This window comes from Xyrauchen texanus, chromosome 10 (genome assembly GCF_025860055.1).
Source record: "Xyrauchen texanus isolate HMW12.3.18 chromosome 10, RBS_HiC_50CHRs, whole genome shotgun sequence".
NCBI lineage: Eukaryota > Metazoa > Chordata > Actinopteri > Cypriniformes > Catostomidae > Xyrauchen > Xyrauchen texanus.
The window spans coordinates 13,835,236-13,857,597 of record NC_068285.1 but is presented as its reverse complement, the minus strand read 5'-3'; the positions used below and the strand labels follow the sequence as shown (position 1 = coordinate 13,857,597).

The 22,362-nt window shown below is 38.7% G+C and overlaps 1 protein-coding gene across 2 annotated transcripts in view; it reads left to right on the top strand.

Annotated features, from left to right (window-relative positions):
• Positions 1-22,362, top strand: part of LOC127650334 (nectin-2-like) — a 162,096-nt gene that overhangs the window by 132,763 nt on the left and 6,971 nt on the right. For both annotated transcript variants that reach the window (XM_052135685.1, XM_052135684.1), the window contains exons 7-8: positions 20,824-20,956; positions 21,145-21,202. In XM_052135685.1, the coding sequence (XP_051991645.1) occupies positions 20,824-20,956; positions 21,145-21,202 (191 nt within the window). The remainder of the gene's footprint in view (positions 1-20,823; positions 20,957-21,144; positions 21,203-22,362) is intronic.

The window sequence follows — 22,362 nt, the reverse complement described above, 5'->3', positions numbered from 1 at the left end:
TTGTGGTAATTGATGATGCATTAGCTAATGCAAGCATGCAACTTAGCATTAGCAAAGTTAAAGATCTCAATACAAAAAATACATATTTCAAAACTGGATATTTTTTTATTGCTGCAGGTGAGTAATGTTATATTTTAACATTATGAATATATAGTTATATTAGAATTGTCTAGCCCTTAAACTAGACATGTCCTGTCTGTTGCGGTGTCTGAAATAATTTTGCATGCTCAAAGCCTAGTGTTACCATCGCTTAGCACTATTGCATTAACATACTACACAACCTTATTGTAATGTCTTACCAAATATTTTTCAGAAAAAAAAATACGAGGCAGTCCTTGTAGAGGCCTTGAAACTGGTGCTTTGCTAAATTCATACGGATGTTGTTCATAACGGTATGGTTGGGTTGAGAAAAAACGTAATTCTTCATTTGCTATGTATATTTGAATTTAACTTATGTCTCTATACTACTTAGACACGCATCCATTCTAAACACTCCATCATCTGACCAATGGCAGTCCTCTTTGGTTCAGTTGCTGTCTGCATTTGAATGTTCCAGTGTCTAGTCACCACAGTATGTAGCTTTTAACATACCTTTTATGCTGTTTTTTTTAACCCCCTTTTTCCTCTGATCTTATGCGTGTTAAGTTCCCCACAATTTCTCCTGGTGTGCCAAACTATGGAAAAGAGCTAGAAAGAAAACCATGGTAGAAAAATATAATTAGGTATGTTTTTTTTTTTTTATTTTTAGTACTGGTAGTGTTTAAGTGCACCAGGAGGGAAAATAGGCTGACAGGTTGTCAGCTTGTTTTTAATGGGCCAGGTTTTTCCAGAGAGCACTCTAAGGCGGATCTGCATCGATTTGAGCTTTGGAGTGTAGTGGCGGAGATTGCGTGCCTGCAACACAGCACCCTTAGCAGTGGCAAGCCGTGGGCAATATATATGTGTGTGTTTGAGTGCAGATGTACGTGTCTGTTAGACTAACAATGTGTGCAACCAAGAAAAAAAAAGATGTGTTTTTCTGTGCAATAAAGACGTTTGTGTATTCGTTTATTGGGGCGCCGTGGGCTCCCGGTATCCATGGAAATGGAGTCGGACACGCCTCCGAATGACACTTAGGTATATCAAGCTTGTGCTAACTTGTCAAGGCGTCAGTGTTAAAAAGTGTGTGTGTTTTCACCCCTTCAAAGCTTTGCTTTTTAAAACCGCTTCCATTAGAAGTGTCACTTCACAGCTGTATTTTTTTTAAATGCTGGCTTGGAAACGGATCTTCAGTGCAGTGGAGTTGAAAGGCATAGGGAGGGTAGCCTCAGGGAAAGTTATACACACAAACACACTCACTATTGTTGTTATACAGTACCTGGCATCCATTGCTTTACCTTATCACAAACTCAAGGTGACTGTGACCAAATTTACTTTAATGAGGTGTCAGCTTGTTTAATATGCTAATTAAAGCAACTTCCCACTGTGACGAGATTATGCAATAGGTATTATGATGTCTGTTTGTTAATGGGATTGGTAGGGCATATTTATGGCCATTTTTCCATTGAATCCTTACATGCATACTAAAGCAAGCATCACTATTACTATTGGTCATACTTGGGGTTAGGTTTTTTTTTAAATCCATAACCCTAAGATTTAAGCTTTGGTGTGCAACTCACCCTTCAAATCATACGGATTGCAGAAGCGAAGTGTGTTATTACTTGAAACGATCAGACTTGCAAATTTGACTTACTTTGAAAGCAGTACCCAAACCATTTCTAGAGAATAATGTCAAAGAAACTTGGAGGAGGGCTTTATTGATTTACCAGGCTAGTATGTAACATCCAAGCAACCACCTTAAAAAAAATCTACGTTGAAAATATACTATTCTACACTTGTTTTTTCCAAAATCACTTAATAAAGACAAAATTATTACATTCAAGTCCTAGGGCTTTCAAGCTCAAATTCGCAAATTTGGCACAGACTCTCTGACGTACCATGCTATGACTTTTCTAACCAATCAGACTTAGTTTTCACACAGCTGAAAATCAAAAATCCCATAGACTTGCATCGGCAGAGTGTTCAAATGGGACAAGACTATTCAAAGTTCAACTGTAAAAAATGGAAGTGTAAACAAATTCACACAAGGCATTTAATCTGCTTTAAATTGCTCCCTCTCTTTCTTGCTTTGCATTTTGTTATTAAACTTTTGAAACTTTCAGATTAGGCTTTAGTCAAGCCATCAAAATTTGTCTGGGTAATCTTTACCGTCTGTCTGTCCATCTGTCCATTGGTCCATTCTTCCATCATTCTGTCTCAGAAGATGTTTTATCTTCTATATCATATTCGTGTACATTTGATAATCATCTCAAATAGTGCAGATTCACAAATAATCAGAATCGTGAACGTTGCGAAACATGTACTGAATATTCTAGCATCGTCAGGAACATTTCAGTGACATTTACATTTATGCATTTGGCAGACGCTTTTATCCAAAGCGACTTACAGTGCACTTATATCAGGGACAATCCCCCCGGAGCAACCTGGAGTTAAGTGCCTTGCTCTAAGACATATGAGCAAACAATAAATGTTACTAAATTTTGAAATCTTCCAAACTATAATAAACAATAATGTGATTTCTGCAATCAGGGTTCATGTAATGGTGACTGTATAATCACATCAAAAGATGCACCTCTCTCCTGCCCAAACCAAAGATGCTAGTTAGTATTTGGGCCGTGGATGTACTCTGGTGCCTCACTGCACATAAATTATATAATTAAATGCTATTAATATCAATGATCTGCTTTTGACTTGATGCTGCTCTCTGCAATTTACAGCCAGCGCCTTTTTACTTTGTCACAAACAAAAAAGGCAGCGGCTCTTCAAGAACTAAGCAGGGAACCCTTTTCAATTTCTAGTGCCATTTAGGTGAAAAGGCTCTTTAGGCAGCTTTTAAACCACTGAACATAAAAGAAATAGACAATTAAGAGATTATTACACTCTTTTCTTTGTCCCCAGTTAAATGTAAACGTCCTCTCACTTTCAACTGCTTTTATTTTCAGCAAACTTAACATGTGTAAATATTTGTATGAACATAAAAAGATTCAACAACTAAGATATAAACTGAACAAGTATCACAGACGTGTGAATAACAAAAATGGAATAATGTGTCCCTGAACAAATAACAGTCAGTATCTGATGTGGCCACCAGCTGCATTAAGTACTGCAGTGCATCTGCTCCTCATGGACTGCACCAGATTTGCCAGTTCTTGCTGTGAGATGTTACACCACTCTTCCACCAAGGCATTTGCAAGTTTCAGGACATTTCTGGGGGGAATGGCCCTAGCCCTCACCCTCCGATCCAACAGGTTCCAGACGTGCTCAATGGGACTGAGATCCGGGCTCTTCGCTGGCCATGGCAGGACACTGACATTCCTGTCTTGCAGAAAATCATGCACAGAACGAGCAGTATGGCTGGTGGCATTGTTATGCTGGAGGGTCATTTCAGGATGAGCCTGCAGGAAGGGTACCACATGAGGGAGGACGATGTTGTCACTTTAACGCACAGTGTTGTGATTGCCTGCAATGACAACAAGCTCAGTCCAATGATGCTGTGACACACCGCCCAAGACCATGACGGACCCTCCACCTCCAAATCGATCCCGCTCAAGAGTACATGCCTCGGTGTAACGTTCATTCCTTCGATGATAAACACGAGTCCGACCATCACCCCTGGTGAGACAAAACCGCGACTCGTCAGTGAAGACCTCTTTTTGCCAGTCCTGTCTGGTCCAGTGAAGGTGGGTTTGTGCCCATAGGCGATGTTGTTGCCGGTGATGTCTGGTAAGGACCTGCCTTACAACAGGCCTACAAGCCCTCAGTCCAGCCTCTCTCAGCCTGTTGCGGACAGTCTGAGCACTGATGGAGGGATTGTGCGTTACTGGTGTAATTCGGGCAATTGTTGTTGCCATCCTGTACCTGTGCCGCAAGTGTGATATTCGGATGTACCGATCCTGGGCAGGTGTTGTTACACGTGTTCTGCCAATGCGAGGAAGATCAGCTGTCCTTCCTGTCTCCCTGTAGCACTGTCTTTGGCATCTCACAGTATGGACATTGCAATTTATTGCCCTGGCCACATCTGCAGCCTCATGCCTCCATGCAGCATGCCTAAGGCACATTCACGCAGATGAGTAGGGACCCTGGGCATCTTTCATCTTTTAAGTTTTTATAACTGTGACCTTAATTGTCTGCCATCTGTAAGCTGTTAGAGTCTTAATGACCGTTCCACAGGTGCATGTTCATTAATTGTTTATGGTTCATTGAACAAGCATGGAAAACATTGTTTAAACCCTTTACAATAAAGATCTGTAAAGTTATTTGGATTTTTACAAAATTATCTTAAAATACAGTGTCCTGAATAAGGTTTTTTGTTGTTGTTGTTGTTGTTTATTTGGAACAGTCCTGGCTAAAAAAAAAACAATCATTCACAAGTCTTTTTTTTCCAAGTGCAGTTTGATTAGTGGTTAATGGGCCGTGATTGTTTATTCTCAGAAGTAGTCAGCCTGGGTGCACTGTGTCCATCATCTCCACATAACGTATGTTATATTAGTAGCTAATGACGCTAATAGGGCTGCTAGTACTCAATGGAATGGTAAGTGGGATGTCCATTTGTGAAGCTGTCCATTCTAAAAGATTGTTTTGTGTTTGGAGTGTGTTTGTGAGAGAGCAAATGTGACTACGCATATTGTCGGGCCATTTATGTAGCGGCTGGTTAGCCTCTTGTTTCCTGGACTACTCTGGGCACAGTCATTAGTGATGGGAAGTCTGCTTCATTTCCACAAACCATTTTGTCAAACTTTTCATTGTAAAGGTGAGCAGTATACTGGTGATTCGAGAACTGTAGCACCTTGATTGTTCAGTCTGATTTGCAAACTGATTAGAGCTGTTCGTTTCATAGACGGGTTAGCAAAAGCAGACATCACTAGTTCTTCGATCATATTACACCTGGATTTTGGCTCATTTCAATTCAGAGTATCGAACACATATAAGTGATGACTGATGAGGGGATTAATGTTGACACAAACTGTTTTATCCGATTTAGTCCGATTTGGGTTAATGGCTCAAATGGTATACTGAAAAGAACCACTTCAAAAGAACAATTGGTTTGTGAATCAGATATCGCTCGCAGTCAATTTCGGCCTTAACAAGCATGGGAGGGGTTGCTTGCCCTAGTGAAAAGCTATTAATGCTATTTATGGGAGAAATCGTAACATGATTACAGCGCAGCTGTAGGAATGGAAGTCTCAACTTGCAGTTAAAAGAGCAAATCACCTTTTTTATGGAGCCATCGGCTGCCAGTTTACTCGAGAACATGCAAGTGCATTAGCTGGACCACCCTGAAAAACAGCGTTCTTTTGGGGTGATTTGAGCTTAAGAAGCACATTTTATGATAACATTGTTGTCAGATTGTATTGCTGATTTTAAACGACCGACAGTTTCTCCATTCAAGTATAGCTAGCGTAGGAGCAGTAGGCCTACTTGCACAACCAGACAGGTATCTTCATGTTTAGGTGGCAGTTCTTGGCCAGAATTAGCTGCAATTTAGACATAACTTTATGATAACAGTCAAAAGTCTTGCTTTGCAAGACTAGTGGGGACCTTGTTAGCTTAACAACTGTGTTCTGGAACATGGTTAAGAATCTCAACCAGGTCCCCACAAGTTGAATGCAGAGCCAGACTTTTGACTAATGGCATAAAGTGTTGACTACAATTACCTTTTTTGTCTGGCAGGCAAGACGAAACTCTTAAAGAGTAAACATTTATAAGATTCACACTCACCTCAACTTCTTCCACAGCATTACTTGAATGTAGCACTACAGAAATGCAATTGGATTAGCAAATTGTTTTACAATCAAGTTTTTCAATTAATTGATTTGTATTCTTCACTACTTGCCTACTGAGATAATTGTCATATGTATGCACAATTTATGCATTTCCTTTCATATCGCTTGGGAAAGAAAATGGACACAGCTAAATCATATCTATATATATATATCTAGTAATGTATATCTAGTATTGCAGAAACTCTCACTAATACCACAAGATTTTTCAACATATCGCTCTCACGTTGCACCTCAGCACCACATTTGAGTGTAGACTTGCATAAAGTTTGTGTGCTTGTCTTATTCAGATTTAACCCCTTCGGCCTTGATCCACTGGAGGTCATATTCTTCCGACATTTGCTTTCACTTTCTTCTGTATAAGAGCTTTCGGAATGAGCTTTGGTAAACCTTAATATTAACTTGAGGTAAGAATTCAATTATCTCCCATACAGAGCAAGGCCATCTTCACACTCCTCTTCCATTGTGCGCTCTCGCCATATCTCTTTTGAAATTAGGAAAAAAAAAATTACATTTTCTGATTGGTTTGGATCCTGGCTCCAAAATAAAAAACATCTACAAACCTCCTGACGCATTCCCTAAACACGTTTTCTCACAATAGAGAAGAAACTAGCTTTTCAGAATCCACCATATGGTCTTTTTCTGATCGTCAGAGAATGGAGAAATTGAATGAAATGAATATTAATGAAACCATTTTTTTTCTCGGTTATTGAGTTAGTATGAAACAAGTGGGAAAAAAACATAAGAAAACAGTCAGGCTGTATCTGGGGAGTCTTTGATCTCAGTAAGGGTGAGAAAAAATATGTGCAGATAGATAAAGATGAGGTCTGTCTCTGTTATTTCTCTGCTATTCCCTCTCCTCCATCCTCTGTCTTGCTACTGTTGTTATTTATTTCTCTTTTTATTGATGCTTTCTGACTTAAAACCTCATGGGAAACTCCCCTAAGTAAGATGAGACAAGACGATAAGGCCATGCGAGTGAAGGATCTTGCCTGTGCCATTGCCATAAGGCTCTACATTAAAAAGAGATTTGTAGAGTGGTCATGTTCTGGTGCGACACTGCATCGCCCATGGCTCTACCACTGTAGAGTAGATAGCTAGACTGAATACACAGCCCATAATAGGGGTTAAGCAAGCTTCAGGCTCTCTCAAATGTCCCTCCACTCTCGTTCTCTCTCTATCATGCTTTGTTGTGCTAAAAGAAGGAAGAGTAGAAAAAACTAAAATGAGTGTAAAGGCAAAGTGGAGAGTTCTCTGCTGATGTGTTTTGAGTGGGTTGCTTGGTTCATTCAACTGTAGCTGTTCCAACCTCAACCTTTAACTCAGGAATATAAACAAGTTGCGTTCCAGAATAAGGAAGAGATTGATGGACATAGAGGTGAAAGATGCATATATTCAATCTTTAAAATAAAGGTTACAACTAGAACCAAAAAGGGTTTTAAAAGTGTTCAGGAAGCTACTTTTAAATTAATAAGGGAATGTAGTTTAAACAGATTTATTTGCATGAACAATCCGAACAAATGATCAGGAACTTTTTTTAATCTCCAAAAAACTGTGTAGTCAACACTTATACAAGAGGCCACTTTGCTGAACACAGGAACCATTGTACAACCTTTATTTTTTTAAGAGTGTGAGGATGAAGAATGAACATGAATGCGAGACGGACGACCATTTTGTCTCGCTCTCACTCGGCGTGGGGTAGCAACGGCTCTGTTACAGACCACATAGTGAAAGCAGATGAATTTATTATGTGCAGCTGAGCTCTCCACTGAGAGAGGGGAATAAAATGAGAGGGGAACAGAAAAGATGGAAAAACATGGCACAGCCTGTGCCGGGGGGATTTCAAGCACATTAAAACAATCCAGCTGTGGCATTTGTTTTGGTGCACCATTGCACTAAGTGTGTGTTTGGCCTGGCGAGGGCTTGACTGGTGGCAGCGTTGCTTTGTTACTACAGGATATCAGAGATGAAAAGATGGAAAGAATGGGTTGAAAGAAAAGTGCAGAGGTGAGCAGGGGAATATTTTAAAAGTGCCCTGTTCACCCCCAAAAAGAAAATTGTCATTATTTACTCGCCCTCATGTCATTTCAAACCTATATGATGTTATTTTTACTCTGAAATATTTTTTAAATAAAAAAGAAATAGATATGAAGAATGTTTATGCAGATCTTTCCATACAATAATAGATTATAGTGACCATGTCTGTCAAGCTCCAAAACCCCCCACTATTATTACCATTAACATTTTCTAGCTAACATTTTGCAAAAATATATATATTTTTTGCTTTATTACAATAGAAATGCCTTTTTAATTTTGTACATTACAGTACTACTTGTTTAATCTCATACTCACTGCTTGATCAATAAAAACTGGTCTTACTACTTGAATATATGCAAAAATGTATGTATAATGTGTGACCAAAATAAAGGCTTCTATTCTATTCTATAATGTACATTTGGATACACATACAAATATATATTTGCCTTAACATATTAGGTCCCTTGTTAGGGGATTGCTATATTTGGGGGTCCTTTTAATTTATTTGATTTTAATAAATGTATTTATAAATGTATTGTAAGGGGGTTAAGATTGTCAATATAAATAATAATTTAATTAAACTCAAAACAAAAGCTCAAACATAAACACACACATGACGGACATGCCCGTAAGTCTCTCTCTCTCGAACCGTCGTCTCCGGCCGCCTTTATCCCTCGCGCGCCCCATCAGGCCGATTGGGGACCGGGCGCGCAACATTCTAGCCCGGCCCCGCCCCCCTCCGCTCCACGTGTATGTATTATTTTCTCCCCAATTTGGAATGTCCAATTCCCAAGTCCTCGTGGTGGCGTAGTGATGCCTCAATCCGTGTGGCGGAGGACGAATCTCAGTTGCCTCCACGTCTGAGACCGTCAACCCGTGCATCTTATCACGTGGCTTGTTGAGCGCATAACCCGGAGACATAGCACATGTGGAGGCTTCACGGCATCCACGATTCATGCACAGCTCACCATATGCCCCTCCGAGAGCGAACCACATTATGGCGACCATGAGGAGGTTACACCATGTGACTCTACCCTCCCTAGCAACCGGGCCAATTTGGTTGCTTAGGAGACCTGGCTGAAGTCACTCTGCACGCCCTGGGATTTGAATTGCAAACTCCAGGGGTAGTAGTCAGCGTCTGTACTCGCTGAGCTTCCCAGGCTCCCTAATGCGACTTTTATTGAGCTTTTTTGGAGCTTGACAAATGAGGCCATGAGGACTGGCATTTTATGGAAAGATTCTACTTTTGTATCTCACAAAATTGAGCAAAGTTTATGAACGACATGAGGGTGCATAAATAATGTCATAATTTTCAGTTCTTGATTATCTTTTCCTTCAAATCTAAAACAAAACAGTGGAAAGACGATATTTGGATGACTCTTAGATGGAATATAGCAAATGAAGAACAGGAGATGTGGCAAGGAGTGCGGAACAGAGCCACTCGTGAATAGTGAGAGTACAGAAAACAGTCATTTCACGCAAATGAAAGACTCTGTGCGCTCTTGATTTCAGAATTCCAGTGGTTAAGAGGAAAATAACATGGAGACTGAATGTACGGATATCAAGATGGGCTTTAAACAATGTACTACAATCAACTCGATATATTCAAAGAGAGCACAAGTAAACCTTCATATATCATAAAATATACCGTGCGTATCCAGCACATGATGTAATTTAAAGGGCAGCATATGTTGAGGAACGGATGATTGAGGGATTTCAAGGATATTGCAGAGTGAAGGCCGGATATATACGTCTCTTACTGAGTGAGTGATGGAGATAGAAGAAAGAGGGGGCCCACGGGGGGGGGGCCCGCAGAGCTGAACTGACATTCACGGCGCAAGAGTGAAACGTAGACTGACAGTAAGCAGATTGTTCTCCTACAGAGAGGGAGAGAGAGGAGAAAGATGGCGAGGAACTCTAAAACGCTGCTTAGAGGGGGTCCTATAAGTTGAGATGTGCAGCCCTTAAAGCATGTCTGCATATACACACACACACACACACACACACACACACACATAGACATAGACATATAGAGTCTCGCTGTCATACGTCGTAATCCACAGACAGTTCAAATGTACACGGCCAAGTGCAGGATCAGAGGAGATTAGCTTAGACTCAGCATGACTGAAAGTCTACAAATACTTCACACAGAACTAAACGCTACTCAAACAGTCAAAATGCAGAAAACCAGCTCTGCACTGAATGTAATTTTTTGATGTTTTCACAACACTTGAACACTGAAAAGGAAAGTTCTGTCAGCATTTACTTACCCTCATGTTGTTTCAAACTTGTATGACTTTCTTCGGTGGTACACAAAAGTAGTAGTTTAGGCCATGTCTACACTAACACGTTTTTGTTTGAAAACTCGATTGATTTATCTACTTTTACTCTTCTCAACCATATATTATACAGCATTTTCTTTCCTGTTTCCTTCCTTTCAAAAACGCTCTCCGTTACCACATATTTTTCCAAAAAATTCAACTGAATGCGGGCAGACACTGATGAGCTCCAAAAAAGCACAATAAGGGGCGGTGAAAGTGTTATGCATACGTTTGCGCAACAACGCGTTTGGTCTGAATGGCCACAGATAGTACATAAAAGGTCTATTTTATGATCGTAAAATAGTGCGCTATAATTGTACACTACTTATACGCTATAATCCAAATCTTCTGAAGCCTCACAGACTGAGCTCGCTCTGAATTCGGTGAGAGTAAGTCGAAAGTTTTTCAGTTAAAATTGGTTTGTGCTTTCCCAATTTCGAACCAAAGCAGGAAGTGTTGTTGATGCTGGCACGTGAGCTACAGTTTCTGGGTGGTACCAAAACAAGTTGTTTTTAGTTGTAAATGATGCAATACAATGCAGAGGAATGCATATTGTAAGGACCATATGCCCTAAACCTAACAATCAATGGAGTAGAAATGTAATCTTAAAGGGAAAATGTTATCTCCGAATCACGCTCATTATTGATTAAGTGAAAGCAATTACTTTCTGGTTTATAGGTGGGACCAAAACCCATACATTTAAGGCTGATGCAATGCGTTATCATTATCGCCACAGAAAAGTTTCAACACATTTGTATTAATGGCAACATTTCTAATAGGAGATGTGAGTGTTGCTTGCCATGAAAAACTTCCAGATGCAATTCTGTGGGTTTGTGGCAACATGGCAGTGTCTTCTGAGTGTCTTTTTTTTTTTTACCTTATTGCTATATTTTTTAGAGTACTATTATAGAGGTTAATATAAAAGTGTAATGTTGAGCAGCATGAGTTAAAATATGCCATGAACTACCACTGGCATACATACAGGGGCCCTGTAAGAAGGTTTGTTTTAGTGGTAGACCAATATATTCCAGAGGACGATAAATTGGCTGAAATTCTGAATTTTTTTTATTATCTGAATCGGCCGATAAATTTTCCCCTTTGGCTGGTTTGTTTTTTGAGGGCGCTGAGAATCACCTACTTGCATGTGAAGGAACTGAGACACGTAAATGACCAGTCACAATTCGTTTTGTTGTTACATGCCATCGTGTTACTACAATAATAGACCGTGTGCAACACAGTGCCATTTAAACGGTCCGCATATCTGAGCCACGGCAGACGCACCATCACAATTTAAAAAAGTAATGTTAGATCAAATCTAGACAGGCCCCCATTTCCAGCTGCCATAATTCCAACACCTCATTCTTGAGTAATCATGCTAAATTGCTAATTTGGTTATAGAAAATCACTTGCCATTATATCAAACACAGTTGAAAGATATTTGGTTCGTTAAATGAAGCTTAACATTGTCTTGTGTTTGTTTTTGAGTTGCCATTGTATGCAACAGATTGGCATGTCTTAAGGTCAATATTAGGTCAAAAATGGCAAAAAAGAAACAGTTTCTCTAGAAACTCATCAGTCAATCATTGTTTTGAGGAATGAAGTTTACTCAATGATTGAAATTGCCAAAAAAAATCAAACAAAGTTTTCATACAAAGGTGTACAAAAGGACAACTGGCTCTAACTAGGACAGTAAGAGAGGTGGAAGACCAGATGTACAACTAAACAAGAGGATAAGTACATCAGAGTCTCTAGTTTAAGAAATAGACGCCTCACATGTCCTCCGCTGACAGCTTCATTGAATTCTACCCGCTCAACACCAGTTTCATGTACAACAGTAAAGAGAAGACACAGGGCTGCAGGATTTATGGGAAGAATAGCAAAGAAATAGACACTTTTGAAACAGAAAAACAAAAAGAAAAGGTTAGAGTGGACAAAGAGTGTTATGGATCTTAACCCCATTGAGGTTTTGTGGGATCAGCTAGACTGTAAGGTGTGTGAGAAGTGCCCGACAAGACAGTCACATCTATGGCAAGTGCAACAGGAAGTGTGGGGTGAAATGTCACCGGAGTATCTGAACAAACTGACAGCTAGAATAACAAGAATCTGCAAAGCTGTCATTGCTGCACGTGGAGGTAGTAGTTTAAAAAAAAATCAAATTGTAATAGTAATTTTTCACATTATTAATGTCAGGGACTATATATTATGATCAGTTGAATGCCATTCTGTTGAATAAAAGTACCAATTTCTTTTCCATTCATGTGCAAATAATTTACTCAAATTTGAGGACTAGCATTTCAAATACAATATATATATATATATATATATATATATATATATATATATATATATATATATATATATATATATTTAGATTCTTTTTAAAGTGAATATAAAGCTAAATAAGAGATAATCTTTTTTTAATTGTTTGAGATCAGCATTGTATTGGCCACCCTGCTCTCTGGATAATGGCATCGGCCATTAAAAAACCCATTTTGGTTTAACACTAGTTTGTTTTATTAATTCATAGCAAAAAAAGAAGACTGTTTTGCTGCCAGCCACGCTGGTGTTTTAAACTCTGGGCAGCCAAACGAGCAAACACACACACACACACACACACACACACACACACACACACACACACACACACACACACACACACCTCACTCACTCACTCGCTTGTCTCAGGGCCAATAATTTATGAATGCAATATCCAGGTAACCACTCCATCAGGGAGGTAAGACACCATCTAGCTAGTCCCACCTCTGAGACGGACACAGACACACAGGAGTCAAAGACAAACAAAGATTTAATCTCATATTAAAACTCCTCTATAATAATAACCATTTTAGTCACAGACATTTTTGTAATGAAATCAGACCTTTTACCTAAATCCAGCCAAAACTGCTGGAAAACAGATCTGACCTTGTGAGCCAAAGCGTATTTTGGCAAAGTGTACTGTAAGTTTAACAAAACATCCCCAGGTGCTCTTATTCATATAATAAAATGGAAGGGAACAGATGCTTTCAAGCTCCTAAAAGAACAAAAAAGCACCATGAAAGTAGTCCATACAATGGCTTTATGTGTGGAACAGGCTGACATTTAAGTCATTATCACTGAAAAATGTTGTACTCTGCAGTAGCCCTTAAATTGAATTGAATTAGAATTGAATATACTTAACTGTCCCATATAGGGACATTTGTCTTGGACTCAATGCACAGCAGCTATTTTCACCTCTGAATATTCAAAGAGACAAGCCATGATTTTAGTGTGATAACATCACTTAGTAACCTTTTTTTTTTGTGAAAGTTTAAGCCAATTTTATCATTTTGTTGCCATGACGATATAATGTCAACAAACCCTAACACCTTAAAAATGACTGTAAAATGGCATAAACAACTTTACTGCTTAAATAATACATGAGTTTTAACAGAAGAATAAATGCAAATGCTTTTATTAAATTATAAGCTTCAGATTTCTGCCATTTAAACCCTCCAAAAATTGGCCCCATTCACTTCCATTTAAAGTGCCTCACTGTGACCCTCATTCATTTTCATGTATTGTGTGAGCCCCAATTTTTTATTTTCAGTGCATCCCTATTATCTGGAATAATTTTGCCAACTGTGTAGTACGTGGACAGCATACCTTTATTTCGACTCAAGTTTAAGAACACTTCTTCTTCTGAAATTTTCCCACGGACCCCCTAGCAACCCCTCACAGCCCCCTGGGGGTCCTCGGACCCCAGTTTGAAAACCCCTGGCATAGAGTGTGTTTCGGCCTTTAACAAGCAGCTTAACATAAGTAACTATTGAACTATTTCTTTGAAATACGTCTTCGGTCCTCAGGGTGCTAGAACAGTCCCAACACTGAGCCAAACACACACAGAAGTCAGACAAACCAAGACATAACCTTACGTATGCCTAAACTCTCTGCAAACTCTATTTAACAATAATCATTCCAGTCAACGTGACCTCACATTAAGAGTATGTCCAATGCTGGTTTACCTAAATACAGCCGAACAGTTGGAGAACAGTCCTGACCTTGTGAGACAAAGCATTTTTTTGGCCAAAATGGGTCTTGAAGAAGCTGCTTTTGAATCCGTTCATGCGCTACGTGCTTTTCATTCGGCCAACTTAATGACTGCAATTTACAGTGATTGGCCTGTATAAAAACTGACTTTAGTTTGAATTGTTCTCTCCCATCCCTGAAATAGCAAGGCTTTTTTCCATTCATTTGGTTCTTTGCACCCGGGCTATTATGGAAAGAGAAAGACACGCACTTACATGTGTATGAGTGCGAGAAAGAAATATCGAGAAAGTGATGGAGAGCATTTTTGCAGAGACGCTACATTATAGACGTCCCTTTAATCCATTGAGTAGGGTGGCAGATTGATCAAATATGGAACGAATTGTAGGACCAAATATTCTGCTCCTCGCAACAGAATGTTCCTCGACATTCTGTCTGACAGAAACGACAAAGAAAATGTGTCATCGATGTAAGCCACCATTTTAAACACTCAAGCACACTCAAGCAACCTTTTTAGATAATTATTTTTGTCCTCTTAACTATTTGTTTATATAAACCGGTCACAAAGTAGCTAGGTGACGAACAAAGCCAGTCACACAGCACACAGCCAAACAATACATCACCTTTAAGAGCAGGAACCAATCAGGATGAGTATGCATGTGCGGGAACTTATCAGGTCACACAAATAAGGACAGGGGTTGGTGAAAAAAAACTCAGTGTGCGTGTGTGTGTACGTGTAATCCTCTTTGTGGCATTAAGAAGCGGCCGCAGTGGACTGAGTAGGGCTGTTTTTCTGCATGCGGGCAGATTTCAGATTGCACGTCTCAATTATCATGATCTTTATTAAGCTTTTAAGGGCAGCTCAGCACAGCACAACCTCTCTCTCTTTCTCTAGTTCTTTCTCTTTCTAAGTCTGCCAGCTAGGTATAGTGGTGGAATAGTGAAAGAATGTGGGCAATAATGGGATGAATCAGAAGTCAGGCTGTAGCTAATCATTATTATTATTTTAACTTTTGCCAGTACCTCCAAAGTATCCACCCAGCTCATTCACTTGTGGGTATGTTTTAATTTCCTCCTACACCAACAGGGTTTGGCAGCCTTGGGTGACATCGCAAGGAGGCCCATGTGTGAGAGGGGGAAAGTAGAAAGAACAAAGGTGTAGAATGGTTTTGAATTATTAAGAGAAAGGCGGGAAAAGAAGTGACAGTTTTGTAGATTGCGCACTGATGTAGTGCAAAGTGGAGTTGTGTTCTTATTCTTTCTCATACATCTTTACGTTTTCTCTGTAAACCATTTTCCCACAAATCAATGGATTAAAAAAAAAGGTGTACCTCTTTAAAAGTTTAACATTTGTACTCTTGTAATAATGGATTCACAAGAAATTGTGATTTATTGTTGTTCTCTGTCTATTTTTTGTTTACTACATTTACATTTATGCATTTGGCAGACGCTTTTATCCAAAGCGACTTACAGTGCAGTTATTACAGGGACAATCCCCCCGGAGCAACTTGGAGTTAAGTGCCTTGCTCAAGGGCCCAACAGTGGCATCTTGGTGGTGCTGGGGCTTGAACCCCAGACCTTCTGGTCAGTAACCCTGAGCCTCAACCACTGAGCCACCACTGCCATTTGCAAGTCGTTTATTAAGAGGAAAGAATTGTGTTCACATAATCGATGATGAACACGAATTGAAGGTTGCATTTTCCCTCCAAAATTAAATGTACATTTCTCTGACGGTTAGGTTTAGAGTTGGGTTTTGGGTAAGGGTGTATGGTAAATTAAATATGCCTTTCTGTTGAATGTATTACATCATTTACAACCAAAAACAATTAACTTTAGAACTTGCTTTTGGCACACTCTGGAACTGGAGCTCACACGTGCACTTCCACACTTCAGCCACTTGGGGCAGTGGTTCAAATTTCGTTAAACATAGGCTAATTTCAGCTGAAGAACTTTTGACCTACTGTTGCAGAATTCACAGTGACATCAGTGTAAACAAACAAACAAATACAACAGCACGAGGTAAACTCAACATCACCAATTTAGACCAAAATTTCCTGGTTGCAGTGTATTTTTTTTTCTTCAGTCTTCACGCTAATAAAATTGCAATGAAGACCCACTCTCAAATTTTTGTTACATTTCTCCCCAATTTTTATTGTTTATCATTTAATTTCAAATGATTTTTTGGGAGACTTCTACTCAAACAAATGCAAAAGAATGCGCTAAAATTCAACACCAGTTTCAACAAAAACTTGCTGGTTGTAATGTATTTTTTTCCTACAGTCATCGATCGCTCTTATCGAATTGCAATGATGATCCAGTTAAGAATTTTCGCTAAATTCTTTCCACATCCTCAAAGTTTCTCTTTTAACAAAGTAGTTTGTTTAGACGCTCTAAACGAATGAAATAAACACACCAGCACAAGCTGCAACGCAACATCAGTGGTTTCGACCAAAATGTTTAATTGCAAGTCGTTTGTTGAGAGACTCAAACAAACAAAGGATCACAAGCTACGACTCTATTTCAGCAGTTTCAGCAGCAATTTGCTGGTTGCAATCTATTTTTCCCCCTAGAGTCTTAACTCCAATTGAGATAGAGCGCGACAGTGTCTGCCCACTTTTTCAGCCATTGTGGTTCCGTAAGTATTTTTCCAATTAATTTTTTTCCAAAGGAATTTCATAAAATCCATCATAAGAGTTCTAAGCCATGAACTAAACCATGCCAATAATTAACAACCTTGGAGCTTACAGTAGGTCTGTCTGTAAAGGTTAGTTAAAAATCAATTTCCCAATGGAAAAAATTAATAGTGTTTTTACTTCCAGAGCCAGACTGGCGCACAATACCGATGAAACACTCAAGGATTTTTCAAAGATTTTTCCCCGCCCTCAGTGTTTCACATTTAATTGCAAGTCATTTGTTGAAGACACTACTCAAACAAACATAGAATCAAACAAACACAGCAGCATGAGCTATGACTCAAATTCAGCTGTTTTGACAGAAATGTGCCGAGTATAGTCTATTTTTTCTCCTACATTCTTGATTCTAATAAAATTGCAATACAGATTATATGCACAAGGATTTCTGAACTTCCTCCCCCACCCTCAACATTCCTCATTTAATTGCAAGTCACTTGTAGAGAGACACTACTCAAACAAACATAGAAACAAACAAGCAGAGCAACACAAGCTATGACTCAAAATCACCAGTTTTTATGGAAATTAACCAGAGCCAAGTAAATGGATCTTCAGTGCTTAGTGAGTACCCACCAACCCTGCTAAAACCACCAGCTTTACAATGCAATTCCGAATGCAATTCCCATAATGGTCTAGGCTGATTTATACTGATTTGGTGCCAGTCTAGCAGGTGGACCAGCATAGCCATGCTCTTCACCAGCGAAACCTAGAAGCTGGTTGACCAACATGGTCTTTCTGATGAATTTGGTTAAGATAGTTTAAAAGCCTGGTGCAGACACCAGTACACCAGCATCCAATGCTGGAGGACCAGCACACAAATCACAACATAAGCTGGTGACCAGCAATCGGCTATATGCACGCATAACTTCCGCGTTTGATGCAAGGATGCTCTTGCGTTTCCGGTTGGGGAGATTTAAAGCGGAGGTAAACGGGATTATGGCAGAGTCTTCTAAATTTTCTCGTTGTTTGCTTGAGTTGCCAAAATTTAGTATTAATGATGTGCGAAGAATTGTACGAATGTGCAGTACAACGCCACAGAGCAAGCTTGAGAAAGGTTTCAAGTTTTATGTTTCGTCTTATCTCTGCAATTATGAAGGTAAGTTCAGATAGCCTGAACTAGTACGTTATGGCTAACACTGTGCTATTATTTTTACATTCCAGCCAGCAGCAGACTAATCACGCTAATATAAATGTTTGGCATGTAATGTGTTTGTAATTTTGTTTGTAGAAGTGTCAGGTAAAATCAGGGCCACAAATGAGATCTCAGTGAAAGCTCAGTGTTACCGCTCTATGAGGAAAGCAGAGACTCCACACCAACTAAGAGTAGGACTGGTATTTTGAAAGTGACGTTCAAAGTTCTTTTGAACATGTTCTAAGTTTTTACTTTTCTAACGTTACCACTGTTCATTTTGGATAACCACAGATGTTATCTTAGCTAGTATGGATGTTTATTGTACAAAATGAATAATAATAAAAAATATAATGCAGTTCTATCAACGACAGATGAATAGCACTGCGTTATTGCAAATTTTAGCTGAAACAGTGGTAATGGAGATACACTGCTGCAAAGTTTGTTTCCTATTCGCACATACAGACTTTTTGTCAGTAGCTTTCCAACAGTGGATGCAAACGAGTTAATATCATTGACAATGAGCTACAAAAAAAATATTTTTTGTATGTAAAAAAAAAAAAAAAAAAAAACGAGTGCCTTTAGGAAACGTGTGGAAACTGAGAAATGTGTTAAATTTGGCAGATGCTGTACACTGCGGCACACAGCAGTGGTGGCTAGAGGTGCTGTCCTCCCGTCTTTGAAACGATACTTTCATTCGTTTAGATGCCATTATTATATATATATATATATATATATATATATATATATATATATATATATATATACACATTTATTTTTATTTAAAATATAGCAAAAAAAAGCATAAACAAAATGAGAGGTTGCTGTTTTGTGACTAATGTTCCTTTAGTGTATAGTCAAAGAGTATAGAATCCCACATCAGTTCTCGGCATAGCAGCGCTCTACGATCGGCGGAAGTAATCAAGCATCCTTAAATTTCACCGGAAATACGTCATGCACCGCCGTGCATAGAGCCCATTCTGGTCTTTTCACGTAGACGAACAGAGGAAATATGCAAAGAAATAGGAGCTGCTTTGAGATGTGAGCAGACGACTTAAAGAACAGCATGCAGTCGATAACAATATATTGTTGGGGTTGCAGGATATGCAGCGGCTCTTTGTTTAGACACATTTATTTGGATTACGTTTCTGATCTATTGGATAAACGCCACTGATAGATGAATACACTGAGCAAAACTATCTCCCTTTCTCTTTTTCTCTCACTATTTCTGGAGATTGGAAAACATTGATATCAAATGCTCTTGTTTAATATCAACTGCGTTAAAAACAAATGTGAAGCAGCAGGACAATCCATGCTGTGCAGTTATCAGCTTTTATCAAATAAAGACACCTTTTCATAATGTTCCTCCTCTCATTCTGATCTCACTACCTCAGTGCTGTTGATGAAAGACGTTTGTGTCTAATATTGTGTTAGACAAGCTTGCATGCCAGACTGTGGGCTCACTGCCCAAAAATCTTTTATACTGTGTATATATATATATATATATATATATATATATATATATATATATATATATATATATATATATATATATATGATAAATGTATGTCAGTGTGTTTTGAGCACATCTGAGTCTCTACAACCACTGGAAAAAGGGTTAATCTGATCCCTCAAAAAAAAAAAAAAAAAAAAAAAAAAAAGATTAAATTCACTGAGAGATCAGATCACCATTGTGAGTTTGCAGATCAAACGGAATTAGGAATTTTCAATATGGCAGCTGCTGCTCCTAGTGGGCAGCACTGGGACTGCATTGAGTAATTTCCTCAGAATACACAAGGATTCTCCCTCTTTTATTCAGTATTGTTTGCTCTCTCTTATAGTCTTCATATCGCTCCCTCTTTGGCAGCCTCATAACTTATTTCAGGAGTGTTTTATTGGCATGAAATTGGACAAAGTTTCAATAAGATTATTCAGTGCAGGCAATCCCGTCTTTCTGCCTCTCTATCTCTGTCGTGGCTCCGAGAGCAAAGGGGCTTACTAATTTTAGCATGCCCAACCCAACAGCAGGTCTTAGCAAGCTTTGCCTGTGAATACCTCATCAAAATGAGCCACACTATAATGAACCTTATCACTTTGGCTTTAAATGTCTAACTGAAAAGGGAAAGATAAGAAGCTGCGGGATATTCATTTTTTGAATGAGATTAGTGGGCTGGAGAGCTGATGGTGGACATCACAACGTTGTGTCAGATAGTGAAACTGAGAAACGGCTTTAATATACACTTAAAAAGCTTGTCCACTGACTCTTTGCTGCATTTACACTGTCAGCCAGTTCTGACAGTGTATCCCAATAAATGGCACAGATCTGATGCATGCAAGTAAACATCAGTAGTAAATGACATTGATGTTTTTGCATTTGATTGGCCACTGTAATGCATATGCATATGATATCTAATCATCTGCTACAATATGTTCATCAACTGTTACCAGTGTTGAGTGTATTCGGATTACAAAGTTATTACTAACTGTAACTAATTACAAAATGTTTTGTATTTTAAATTCCTTTAATCAGATTACAGTTACTTTCAGTTAAGATCAACTTTCAAGTACATTCTTGGGTTACATTTATTTCTAAAATAATATTATGTATAGTATATTTAAAATATGAATTCATACATTCATATGCATCTGAGTGATGATCTTGCAGTGTAAATGCAGTTATTGTCATATGGTCTTAAGTGTAATATATGTCAAAACTATGTATGTCTCCTTTTTTATTTCTTTAGATCAGCCTGTAATAAAACCGGCCCCGGCTGGGCCAGTTATTGGAGGGATCATTGCTGCCATAATAATTTTGTGTTTGATCGGCGCTGGCGTGGCCATGTACCAAAAACATCGTCGGAGCATCAAAAACGGAGAGTAAGTGTGAACGCACACACAATCACACATTCATGTTCAACATCAATTGTTTTCCTCTCTCTCCTGGCTTGAACATCCAAGCTATGTTAGTCTCTTTCATTCTCAAAGCATCTTAAATTTTAAATTCACGGTGTGGTATGCAAGCGCATCACAATTACAGCTAAACCATCTCCTTGTTTCTCATCCAGAGGCCCCCCCAAACACAAGCCACCTCCTCCGATGAAGTCTGGCAGCTCGACAGAAATGGTAAGTGCATGCTTTTCCCATCAGCCACCTCTCAGACACTCACATATCTGACATTCTCTTTCAACTTGATGTATTGAGGTTCTTCATTGTAGAGGATTGAGATTATGTGCAATTCTCCAGGCTACACGGGGCAATTAAAAACAGAGCTTTGAGAAAAGACACACATGCATAAAGTAGCGTAAAATAGAGCTTTTGAATATAAAACCTTTGAAAATAGTCTTTGGACAGAAAAAAATTATATTGCTCATGTAAAGGGTAATTGCCATTTTTCTGCTGTTAACAATGATTTTTTGTTTGCTCAGTTGGTGCTGGGCTGCATTCAGAATACGCTTTGTATTGGCAAGTATGTAAAAACTAGCAGAGCGAAGAGAATGAGGATTCCTAATGTTGCCCTGAGGCTATGGTCGGGAGAGAAAGGGTTAATATGGGGGTAATGTGCATTGATCCAAGCTGAATGTAGAACGCGTATGGGTGGAGCTAATTTTGTGTGTTTGTGCACAAGTGTGTGTGTGTGTGTGTGTTTGAGAATGCATGTAAACAATAAAAACATTCAGTGAATGTTTAATTACTTTGAGAATAACCTTTCCATGCAATGACTCTGCAGAACATAAAGGTTGATGGTAGGCAGAATGTTTCAGTCATCATTCACTTTCACTGTATGGAAAAAACATGCAATGAAAGTGAATGATGACTGAGGCCGTCACATAACATCCCCTTTTTCTCATCAATGATGTGACACTTGATTTTTTTTTTATTTATTTTTTTTTGTCCGGATCTATTATGTGATCAAAAATACATTAAAACTACTTGAATTCACCTCTGCTATGATAAATATGTTTTCAATTAGTATATATATATATATATGGAGAGAGATTTATCTGAAAATGCCCAAAAAAAAAAAAGTCAGGTCATATAAAGTAAAGGTGATGGTTACACCACATGACATGTTTACAAATGCTAGCTATGTTTTTCAAATTGGACACAAACATACAATTTTTACAAACTTGACATGTTTTTAATTAATTTATTTATTTTTAATTTGTAATTTGTATCACCCCAGTCAAAATTATTTGTCAGTGGCCCTTTTGTGTTCCATGTCATGTGTGTTTGGAACAACATGAGGGCGAGTAAATTCTATCAGAATTGTCATTTTTGGGTGA